The sequence below is a fragment of the Cyclospora cayetanensis genome, unplaced genomic scaffold, assembly GCF_002999335.1.
Source record: "Cyclospora cayetanensis isolate NF1_C8 unplaced genomic scaffold, CcayRef3 CcayRef3_contig_212, whole genome shotgun sequence".
Taxonomy (NCBI): Eukaryota; Apicomplexa; class Conoidasida; order Eucoccidiorida; family Eimeriidae; genus Cyclospora; species Cyclospora cayetanensis.
In genome coordinates, this window is record NW_020312162.1 from 1 (window position 1) to 12,088 (window position 12,088).

Consider the following 12,088-nt stretch of genomic DNA (forward strand, 5'->3'; position numbering starts at 1 on the left):
AAAGAGATGATTATTTCCTCTCTGGTGTACATACAGTCGTGTACAACACCTCTTTTTCTCGCACTCTTTTCTCTCTCTCTTTTCTCTTTCTCTCTCTCTCTCTACCTCTATCTCTCTCTCTCTCTCCCTCTCTCTCTCTCTCTCTCCCTCTCTCTCTTTCTCTCTCTCTCTTTCTGTCTCTGTCTCTCTCTTTTCCGCACGTTTGCGTGTGACATTGTACTGCTGTGGCGTTCGTTGCTGGCGCAGGTGTTGTAGCGTCCGTTGTCAAGCTGAAACAGGCCTTGCGATTCTCGGGATCTGGGGCAGGAGCAGGAGGAGGAGATGCTCTTGAGACATTTCCCGCCCCCACCGTGGCTTTCACTTCTGTTCGGCCCTTTGCGGCTGGAAATATGAAGGTTATCTATCCGTTAGCGGATGCACATCGTGGTGGAGCTGCTGCTGCTGCCCCTGCCCCTGCCCCTGCCGATGTGCCGGTTCCATGTGCAGGCGTAGCGCCTGCTGCTGCGGCGGGGGGCCCCCCCCCGCCAGACGCTCCGGAAGCGCTGCCTCGTCAAGGGGAGCCACAGGGCATTACCAGCATAGCAGGCACAACGCCTCCACCGCAAATAGTTGCGAGGCATCAGCAAGTGCGGCAGCAGCAGCTGCCACTGCCACCCTCCTTGCTGCAGCATCAGCGCCAGCCTGGGCCTCCCATGCTGCCACACCCCCACGCGCCGACGCACTCGCAGGTTCTGCACCCTCTGCTGCTGCAACAGCAGCCTGCGCCACTCTTTCTTCCCGCTTACTTGCCGCCGCTCCCAGGCTTGCTGCCGCGCGCCAGTGCTGCTGCTGCTGCTGCTGCTGCCGGGGGGCCCCCTCGCCCGCTGCCGCAGCAGCATTTTGTTGCGCAGCCTCCACGGACAGGCGGCAGAGGTGGGCCCCGCAAACTGCTGCCCCACCGCGTGCCGCAGCGGCCTCCCCCGCAGAGGATGATGCAGCAGCGCACCCCCGACGGCAACGCGCCGTGGCACTGATGGCGGGAGGCAGGCAGGCAGGCAGGCAGCCCGTGTAGGAACGTACAGGGAAGGCGGGCAGTGAATGCATGCCTCGTCAGTGGCACTCTTCACGAGGTAGCTAGCTAGGAAGAAGGGGACTGCCTCTGCATTGTCGGTTGGCACTCTGCGAAAACGGTCCCCAAGCTGCGTCGCAGACGGGAGGCCACCTTTGGCTCTCCTTGGAAAGGCCTTCTACGTCGATCGCCAGCCCTCGCAGCCTTACAGATGGCGCGCAAACACGCCACGCAATGCACACACAAACTACAAGAGACTCCCTGACGCGTAACAGCTAGCTAGTTCCTATTAGTGGAGTCGAATTCCCCCACGCACGCGCTTTGGTACGCTGCCTTTCTGCAACTCTAGCGAGCTAGCTGCACGCGGAGCCGAGCCGCACTCGCTCAGGCCGCGCCCGCCCCCTCCCCCCGCGCTGTGTTCAAGAAGCAGTGACAGTGGGCAGTGCGTGCCTTTATAGATGGAAGCTGCATCGCTTAAGACACCAACAAGGCTAGCGCCTGAAACCATAGCCACCGCACCATCCCTTTGAAGGGGTGCTGCGGCCGATGCTGCTGCTGCGGTTCCGCTGGTCGTTGCAGCGCATGCAGCAACTGGGGCAGGAGCCGCAGCACCATACGCACAGCCATCACCAGGAGCGGCTTCAGCAGCTGCCGCTTTGCCTCCAGTGCTGCCGCGGCGACTGCTGCAGTGAGACCGCAGCCTTCTTGCTCTAAGAGCTGCAATTCTTGGTGCAACTGCCGCTGCAGCTCCTCCTCCGCAGCCGCGAGAGCTCTCTTAAAGCAGGGGCTGGCGAACAGCTCTAGCTGCTTGCCTGCTGCCCCTGCTGCGGTTCGTGCACTGTCGCGCAACATCTGCAGAGCCAGCTGCAACGCGCTGCAAGCAGCCGCGGAGAGAGGCCCTCCTCCCACAGGAACTAAATGTGCTGTTTTGTCGGTGAAGAGGGTGTGGGCATGTCGCTGCAGCTGCTGCAGCAGCAGTACGTACTGCGGCAGCAGTGCTGCAGCAGCAGCAGTCAGCAAGTATGACTGGTGCCGCTTTCGTTCTTGCCGCAATACGCCGCTACGCCTCTGCTGCTGCTGCTTTGTCTGTTGCCACCACACCGTCTCGGCATCCCACTGAGCCGCTGCTCCTGCCGCAGAGCAATTGGCAGCCTGCTGCAGCAGGTGCCTCGCTTTTGAAGCAAACGCTTCTGCGGCGGCTGCTGCTTTCGCGGTAAGAGGAGCAGCGGAGAACGTGTTCTCGCAAGTCTCTTGCTTCCCTATGGCGGCGTGAGGCCCCTTACTTGACAGGATGTGCTGAGGCAGCTGCTCCTTTTCCTGCCGCTCGTGCAGCTCTGCCACGAAGCAGACAGCGCCCCACAGTTCGACTGCAGCGCAGCGCACCCGCAGCAGCGTAGACAGGCGGCCTGTGCTGTATGGACACCTGAACTGCGTTGGACGCGCACTCTGGCGACAGACAGCTGCAGCGGCAGAAAAGGTTTAAAAACGAGAAACCCTACCTGCAGGGGGTTCCCTGAATATTCGAACTGCGTCAAAGAACTGCGACTGCCGCAGCAGCAACAGCGGCCCTCCCGCTGCAATAACCTGCAACAGATGAGGCTGTTTCTGAGTGAGCCTTTGCCGCCTTGTGTGCTGCACTTGTGCTGCAGCTGACACTGCAGCAGCAATTGCGGCAGCAGCACTCGCAGCAGCAAGGGCCACAGCGGGTGGCAGCTTGGATGGGCGCTTGCAAAAGGGTTCGGCAGTGCCTGTGACTGCCCCCTGCTTCTTTTGCGAAACGCTTAGCGTCAAGCTCTGCACACTTTCCCTCCTGTGTTGCTGCGGCTCTCGCCGCCTCCACGGTGTCAAGGAAACACCAAACTGCAGAGGCGGCAAACCAGCGGGCAGCTGTGCAGCCGCTGCAGGCAGCAGCAACGAGCGCGAAGCCTCACGATATAAACAGATGCCTCCCAGCAGCAGAAAGTGCGGCAGGAATAACAGCGCATGACGCCAATGCTGCCGCCGCTTTCGCCGCTGCATTGTCTGCTACGTGGCCTTCATGGTAGCAGAGAGGGCTTCGCGGTGTCTGCCCACTTTGCTGCTTGAGCAAAAGCCGCAAGAGTGCTCCTCCCTCTTTTGCCTCGCCTTCCCCTACCACACAAGCAGACTCCCCAGCTGCAGCGGTGCATGGATGTCGCTCCCTTGCGCCTTGGCTGTAGCAGCCGACGCTGCAAGGCACGTTTGGTGCGCAAGAGGCAATGCTGCAAGCGAGGGGAGATGCTGGGTCGGAAACTGCCGGGAGAGGGGGGAAGTCTACGAGTCTGCAGCACCGAAGGCTGATCTGGTGGAAGCGGGTGTTGCCCCTCCAGCTGAGCCTGCTGTGTTCCGCATATACATGCACGTCTGGTGTGTGCTTTCTGCGGATGTATTATCGCATGCAAGGAGGTTTGCTTCTGCTAAAACGCGGCAGATGCCGCAGGTCGAGGCGTGAAACAGCGGCAGCCGCCGACAAAGTGGCAGCCACAGAGCACTGGGAAGGCGGACCCCATGGAGGGATGTAGCAGCACAAATGAAGAAAGCAGAGAGGAAATCCGACAAGCGTATCTGAAAGACATGCAGGAGAGCTCCAACAACGTGTCTATCGAGCCGCTACTGCTCGCGCTGCGGCTGCCGCCGCTGCTGTCTTACCGGAGATGCAGGTCACGCGTGCGGCTCTCGTTGCAGTGCCTGCTGCTGAAGCTCTCCCTATTTCCGTGAAACTTCTAAAATTTGAAGCGCTCCGCCGTTGTAGCTTCCTCTGGTTTTGCTGCTGCTGCCGGCGTTGGCAGCAGCACTAGCAGCCGAGCAGTCCGCGATCCCCAGTACCTCTGCAGCAGCAGCAAAGCTTCCAGCATGCTGCAGGGGTCGACGCTCCTAGCGCGGCTGCAGCGCATTGTAGGGTGTAACTGCAGCAGTTGTTGCGACAGCAGCTGCGAGAGGGAGGTGCAGCGAGAGGCCTCTTTGCCCCCTTCCGATTCTGTATGGCCTGTGAGGCTGCAACAAGCCGCAGGCGGGGTGCTGCTTGCCTTCATCCTTCCCCTCGCAGCGCCGGTGTTATGCGTCTTTGCCGTGCTGCCAGGGTTGCTGCTGCTGCTCCTGCCGCTCCTCTTGCTGCTGCTGCTGCTCCCCGACCCCGCGGTCGATACGGAGATTCTGGCAGCAGTTGAAGCGTGGAGGAGACGCTACCAAGAGCAGCAGCACGAGCTGCAGCAACAGGAGGAACTGAATCGCGAGCAACCCGTGCATTTGGTGCTGCTGGTGGTAGGAGATTTCGGGCGTAGCCCGCGCATGGTACAGCATGCGATAGCCGCCCTGCAGCAGCAGCAGCAGCAAGAGCAGCTGCAGCAACAAGAGCAGCTGCAGCAACAAGAGCAGCTGCAGCAGCAAGAGCATGAGGAGCCTTCTTATTACCAGTCCCACGAAGAGCGACAGACACTACTGACTCCCATAGTCCATGTGCTGGCCTTCCACGAGTCGCCTCTTCCCTCTTGTCTTGTGGCAGCGGCAGAGCAGCAGCAGCTGCTGCTGCATGCTCTGCAGCAGCCTTCCATCGAGGGCAGCAGACAGCGGCTTTGCAGCACGCTGCTGGGGCACTGCTGCTTCCTGTGCGTGAAGCTGTTTCAGCTGTCGCTCCTGCTGCTGGCGCAGCTTGTACGGCTGTTGGTGTCTATACACCGCATAACCCGACAGGTGTACGGCGGGCAGCAGGGGAAGAAGCAGCGTCAGCGACCACGTGTGCTTCTGCTGATGCAGAATCCCCCAGGCTTCCCCGCAATGCCACTTGCCACGCTTTGCTGCAAGCTTGCGGGAGTACGTCTCATAGTGGACTGGCACAATTACACGCACTCCTTGCTGCTGCTACCAGCACAGGAGGAGATAGCAAAAGTGCAGCCGAAGGCGGAAACGCTGAGGGTCAAGCAGCTGCAAGACGGCGATGCTGAAGACTTTTCCCGCTGGCTTGTCTGCAGAGCCGCTGCTGCAGGCGCAGCAGCGGCTCAAAAGAAAGCGCATGCTGCAGTGACTGCCGCCGCATCGGCTATGGGAGCAGCACGGCAGGCCCTGAAGCGCGCAACACGGCTAGCAGCAGCGGCTGCAGAATTCCAGATCGGTCGGTTCGCGGATGGAGCTTTCTGTGTCTCCATGCGCATGCAGCAGCAGCTGCGGCAGCAGCACATTGCTGCCGAGCTGCTGTACGACCAACCCGCCGAGCAACTGCAGCTGCTGCCCCTCCTGCAGAGGCACCGCATTGCAGCCGCCTACTTCTCAGAAGCAGCAGTAAAAACAACAGGGGAAGCAAAAGGCTCTGCATCGTCAACAGTGGTGACAGACGAGATGGCTTCCGCAGCACCCACTGCGGTGTTCGAGGGGTATCCAGAGTCTCTGCAGCAGCAGCAGCTGCTGCAGACCACATCGGCAGTAATGCCTTCGTTGCTCGAGCTGCTGGTGCGCGAAACTCCAGAGCTGCTTCAGCAGCAACAGCCCGTAGGACACCTCCAACTGCAGCAGCAGCTGCGGCTGCCGTTTTGTTGTGCTGCGTCTCCGCTGCTCGGGCTGCTGCTGCAGCAGCAGCAGCAGCAGCAGCAGCTTCGCGCGCGGCGGCTCAAGAAGAGCAAAGTCGTAAAGGTTTATACCGAGTTAACGCCGACCACAAAATTGGTGGGCCTGTGCTGCTAGGCATGCAAGCAGCAACAGCGCGTGTAGCTGCAGCAACGGCAGCAGGAGCGTCAGGAGCAGCAGCTGTTGATGCTTGCGTGCTGGCTAGCAGCAAGACTTAGTGCTAAGGCAGGTGCAGCAACCGAAGCCTCGGAGGGAAAACTGTGGGCTGTCGCACTTCGCCTTGCTGCCTTTTCTGCGATGCAGGTGATGTACAGCTGCGTAGGCGCTGGCTTGTCGGATACTGCTGGTACCTGCAGCTCCAGCAGGAGCAGCACGAGCGAGCTCAGCTGCGCAGCCAGCGGCGCTGATGCGAGCAGCTGCCGCATTACCACCACTAGCACTAGCACTAGCACAAGCACAAGCACAAGCGGGAGCAACAGCAAAAATTGTCGTTGCTTCATGCAGATCTCGGTGCGGAAAAAGCGGCCCGCCGTGCTGCTCACCAGCAGTAGTTACACTGCAGATGAGGACTTGCTGCTGCTGTTGCGGGCTCTCCAGCTGTACGATGTTGCGGTGCAGCAGCAGCAGCAGCAGCGGCAAGTTTGGCATCTGCCCGACCTGCTGCTGGTGGTAACGGGGCGAGGCACTAACAAGCAGCAGTGGATTGCGGCAGCTCGGGAGGCGCGACTTCGACACACGTCCATCTGCTGCCTCTTCGCTTCTCCTGAGGATTATTTCAGGTATCTTCGCCGCGCACGAGAGCGTAAACCTCGAGCTTGAATTTTCTCTTGTGTGTGCTGTCGATGCGCTGGAGCGGTGGGTGGTTTCTTGAGGCCTTTGATGCAAAAAGCAGCCTCTCAAGCCTTAGGCCGCTTCCCGTCCGCACAGCCACCGACTTTACGATTGAAGGTTTGCGTGCCTGCGCAGAGTGGTGGCTTCGGCAGACTTAGGAATATGTCTGCACCGTAGCAGCAGCAGCAGCGATCTCCCGATGAAGGCACAAGACATGAAAGGCGCAGGGCTTCCCATTCTTGCCCTTTCCTTTGCCGCCTTGCATGAAGTATCGCCTTACCCTAGACGCACCCTAAGCCTCTCTCTCTGGTGCTAGCGCTTCGCATATAGATACATATATATATGTATATCCATTGTAGTGGCGCTTACCTACCTGCCTGCCTTCGGTCACCCTACGCAACAGACAGCGTGCACTGCGTATGCCAACCACTGGCCTCGTAGTGTAGGAGCCTTCCACCAGGATTCCTCTCGATTCCACACTCTGAGCAAAGACAAGTTGCCTGTAGTAGCGCATCCTGCTGCATGGACCCTTCTGCATAGCCTTTTTCGCGTTTCCCAGGGTGTGCATGCATCATCTGTTTACCTAAATATGTGCCTTTCTCTCCACATATATGTGTCTACGGTTATTCGTGGATATGCGGTTGGGGGCCAGCCGAGGTGATTCGGTGCTTCCTTCGATTCGTGGGTTTCGCTGCGCGAAATCTGGGATCTGCTCGCAGTCTTGTGTGTTTCCAGATTCTTCCAGAGTGGCAACAGTTCTCAACTGCGGAGGACCTGGCCAGCATGTGAGAAATCATTTAGACCATTGGCGAGACCGCAGTGTACCGACAAGAAGATCGTGTGCTAACCCGTTGACGCTGGACCGCGTTGCGCGCGTGTGCTGTGTATGTCTGGCGTTCATCAAAGAAAATGCGGCTTTGCACGCATGTGCATATGCTTATGGCGTGCTTAGGCTTGCCTGCTTGTTGCGAGGCTTTCCGGAAGGACTGGACGCGTGCGTTGCTGCTCGCCAGCACCTGCTGAAGCAGCCTTCTGTGCTGCTTCAGCAGCGTTGCAGCGGCGCGCTGCTGCAGTGTCTTCGGCACTGTGGCAACCCACTTCGACACTGCAGCAGTAGCACCAACGGCAGCAGCAACGGCAGCAGCAGCCCGCGAAGCGATACCAGCACCGTGTACATGACCGCCTGCAGCAACACCGTCATCCCCTACGTGTCGTGCAGCAGCAGCAGCAACGCGAGTGACGCAGAAGACGGCTTGGGCAACCAGCCGCAAACACAGGCGCAAACGGCATTAGGCGATGCTGCGAATTCGGGCTCCTTGTTGTTCGATTTGCGCGTTCTTGCAGAGCGTGCAAGAGGCAGCGGCAGCGGGAGCACCAACGAAGTCAGCATGGATGCAAGGGACTATACGTCCTTCCCGGAGGAATGGCGGCGTGTTGCCTTGCCCATGTTGCAGAGGCTGTTGTACTAGGATTTACGCGTGTCGGTCTGCATGCGCCCTTTCCCGTCTAGAGTTTTCGACCGTAGGAAGAACTGTTTATTCTGTTAGCTTGCAGCGGCTGTAGGCCACAAGGGCACTGGTGGCTGTAGCCTCTTAGCTAGTGCGGTGTAGCGCGCTCCCGTTTGCAACCCTCTGCCAATCGTGCAACCGCTGCAGCATGACCGGCATAAGCAGCTAACGACGACACGGTGTTTGCTGCACCTGCAGCACCCGGAAGCCACGTTGCTTTTAAGTGGCTAGGTTTCTCATCCCCACGTCTCTCCGGCGTCTTTCCACCGATGACACCGCATCATCCCCCTCGGCGGTCCCATTAGCCGCAGCGACGCACTCTCCTAAGAGATGCGTCTCGCATTCCAGTGAGCGATGCATCTCGCTATCCAGCGAGCGATGCGTCTCACAATCCAGTGAGCGGTGCATCTCGCTATCCAGTGAAACTGGTTTTTTTCACCTCCTTGCAGCACCATACGTAACGCTCCTGTAAAGGAAATCGGTGCTCTACTCTCCGGCAGAGCCTAGGGGCTAACTGGATTGAGCAGCTGCGGCGGCATAGACACAGATATTTGGCGGAGCACCACTTTTCCTAGTAGATAGTAGATGCAGATTACAAGGGGTATCTCCAGATCTTTGAGAAATGCCTCGACTCAGGTGCAGCCCGAGCGAGTGGGCGCTGGACGGACGTTGCCAGAAAGTACTTCCTTGTACAGCTGCGGTGGCTCTAGGGCTCTAACGAGGCAAACTCTACCTAGACGGTTGTGGTAACAACACCGAGTGGGTTGTGCAATCCATATCTACGTGGAAATGTACTCTGGCTTGTAGGGGAGATGGCATTTTGGGCGTCTCGCTACGAATGAGAGCGTTTGTGCGCCAATTTCTACGTGTCACTGCACAGAACTTCATTTTACAAAGTGCAGTTGCATAAACAGAGTTCCTCGGGTCCTTCCAATGGGAGGGGGCTCTGTGAGGTAAGAGTGGCAAAAAGATGGAAAAACCCATATGGAGGGAACATCGACGCACCTGCATGAGGTCTTGGCAAGCCTTCATGAGAGACCCTTCCTGGCGAACGGCTTCAGGAAAGTGTACAGCTCTTTTTGTATTATACGTAGAAAGACGCGTAGTTTTAAAGGCATATGACAGCAATGTAGAATTTTGAAGTGTCTTCACAGCAAAGCCCTTTCCTTGCTCTCCTTCCACCAGCTTTAGGGGGCTCAACTACGGGTGAACACTGTCTTCTCCACCAGTTATAGAGAATGAACATTCAAGTAGGAATTCCCCTGTGGTTTTGAGTTCCGATGTAGGTAAATCTTGTTCATTGAAGGGTACTGATAGCTCAGTACAAATAGGCGCAATGCTGTGTTACGTATGCACCAGATGCTCTGTACAATTAGCTGCGGATGCTCAGAGTGCTTAGATGGTGCAGCTAGCCACTCCCCAGATGTCCATGTGCAAAATTATGAGGCCTGCGACGGGGAAGCAGAGAGCGTTTTATTAGGTTTCTGTAAACTTCCGTTTGATGTGTACTAAATCTGGATCTACGTGTTGCTCACGGAGACCTCATGCGGTTTTACAGTGTTGGCATCGCATTTCGACGTGGCGTTTCTCCACACATACACTTCTGTGAATGCACGGGGGTGTCAAGCTTTCCTACAAATGCCTCTTTCAACAGGTCATTTAATAGTTCAGTAATCGCAGTACCTTTTGCAAAGGTCGAAAAACCCCCTAGCGATGGAACTTGATGGTGGCACAACTCCTCTTAGGGCGGCATGTGCGGGGCTGCAAGCTAATGTGCGTGCAGTAGCTCCAGAGGTTGTGGAAGAGTGTGCTTTCTGAGCCGCCAAAATGGTCGCGTATGCTTTGACGAGGTCATGCAGACCCAAGTATGACGGCTGTAATAATGGGCAAGTGTTTGAAGACTTTATGAGCCGGCTGGATATGAATCTCGCTTTGTCTTCCCCAGATGGAGCCAAACGCGTTCTCTCGCGGCACGCATGTTAGTGATACAAGCATCTTAAAGGTGGCTGCTTTGATGCAAAGAAAGCCGTCGGCTTGCAAGGACTGATACAGTTCCAGCCGTCATATAAACCCTGAATCATTGGTTTATGCAGAGATCAACTCAACAGGAGGCCTTGAGAGAATTCAGCAGGAGTGTCTGTCGATAAGCCTGTCTATCGAAAAGTATGAATCCTTGGTTTGAAAAGGCGACTACGCATTCTATCAGGTTTATCCACATCGGCACATCAGGTTATCGCACGGTAGTCAGCGAGTACGGGCCAAGACCGTCCGGTGTGGGGGCCCACAAGTGGACGACTTGAGGTTTCAGGAACGCATTAGTGCGAATCGTGCGTCTTTGTAGTAGAAGGAGGGGCCAACCCTAAATTTAAGACTTATGGGTGTAGAGATGTGTCGATTGCCCCTAACCTACAGCTTGAGGTGAAAGAAAAAGACAGCCATGGGTAGCTTGCGCGCCTTAGCAGGCAGACACCCCCCAGCAACGTTCCACCGTTTATTGCAAAAAATTGCATCATCTGTTTAGAAAATGCAAATGCGTGGAACCCCCCAAGAGACCTTGAACAACGGGAGTGCAGCCAGCAGAAGGAGGGTCCTTGGCTAGGCGAGGTCCAGTAGGGAAACAAACCCTCCCACTCACGCCGGGGCACGGTGAAGGGGGCTACAGCCGATAGAGCTACCCACAGGTTGATTCGGCAGTGATACAAACCCAAATTAGCAGCCGAGGACTGCCAACATTAGTTGACACTGGATGTGAAGTCAACCTCTTCCGCAAGAAAACAGTGCAGTCCCTAGGACTTTGGTCTGCTCACAGGAGGCAGAATGTAAGGATAGACAAGGCTTCGGCGGCCAAATGCCACTGCAAATGTGAATCGGGATTTATCAGCATGGTCCTTGCTTTTCACGCGGGACCCGTACACCATGGCGTCCTCATAGGCTTAGAAGAGTGACCCCATCGAAGGTGCTCACGCGTCCACAGTGTCGTGCTCTGGAGGCTACTCTAATAGCAAGCGCCAAGAACCCATTTTGGTCCCTTTAACATCGCTCTCTGCATCTATGGTGAGTGGGCTAAAGTCAGTGCCTCAACAAGCTGAGGCAGAGTCTCTCTGTAGGCGGCTCACCAGGCCAGTAAGGGTGTTCTGAACCGTCGTAGTGACTCTGCCGCTGATTTCCTAGTCAGAAAATTTGATTGAATGTTAAGCAGAAAAGCATTTGAAATAAGGGAAACATCAGATAGTAGTTATGGACTGGCTGAATAATGGCGAGCTCTCAGAAGACTGTTCAGATGCTGGTCGTTTAGCGTACCGTATTAAGCTAATACCCGGGTCAGCCTCTAGCTATGTTTCGCGATATGGGAGGCCCCGAAACAAGGGAAGAAGATTGGGCTGCTAATCGATAATTTGTTGAGAAAGCGCCAAAGTGCAGGAAGGGACCTGGGCTTTTGGGCAAAACCCGGTGATGATGAAAAATGACAGGTGGCTGGTGTGTTGGCTTTAAGTCATATAACTATGTCGCTGTGAAGCAAGAGCTTCCGCTCTCTGGAATCGGCGAAAGGCTTCACAATTTACTTGTTCTAAAACTCATCTCGACATTTGACTTCACAGATGCTTCCTGAAAAAACCGCTTTCGTCCGAATGGAAGGCACAATACGGCGTTCCACACCAGTACACTCGAGTGCACCTGTAGGCATTTCGGACTGGCTAATGCTTTAGCTGAACCAGAGCCGTCAAGTGGATCAGGATTTGTACAAACCCTTCAGGGAGGGCTGTGTACTTGTTGTAGAGCAGCCACATCACCTACACCGCGCGCCTCAGCTGTTGTACGCACGCAAGTAGTGGTGTATAAAGGCGAGAAATGCTCGTTTTCCACAATGCCACTTATGCTTTTAAGATGCCGTGTCTCAGCTGAAGGAAATGACGCAGAGCTGGCAACAATCAGGAAATCAAGGAGTAGCCGTTTCCCTTGAGCATTCGCAAGGACATAGCGAAGTACCATGGGCTTGCAATTAACGAACCACTGTTTCTCGACTCATCTACTTAAGGAAATGGAGTCTAGGACCTAGAACGAAGTGGCTGATGCCGCAGCAACTATACCTATTGCCTGCCTTACAACTCCTCCGGTTGTCGCGCTT

At 56.4% G+C, this 12,088-nt stretch overlaps 1 protein-coding gene across 1 annotated transcript; it reads left to right on the top strand.

The window, feature by feature from the left end:
* Window positions 1-278: 278 nt before the first annotated feature.
* LOC34622122 lies at window positions 279-7,923 on the top strand (the record flags this gene model as incomplete). Its single annotated transcript, XM_026337925.1, has 8 exons — window positions 279-585; window positions 2,834-3,089; window positions 3,203-3,514; window positions 3,639-3,726; window positions 3,803-5,433; window positions 6,175-6,262; window positions 7,572-7,609; window positions 7,644-7,923. Coding segments are annotated over 8 exons (3,000 nt in total), but the record flags the coding sequence as incomplete, so codon positions are not given.
* Between the last annotated feature and the right edge of the window lie 4,165 nt (window positions 7,924-12,088).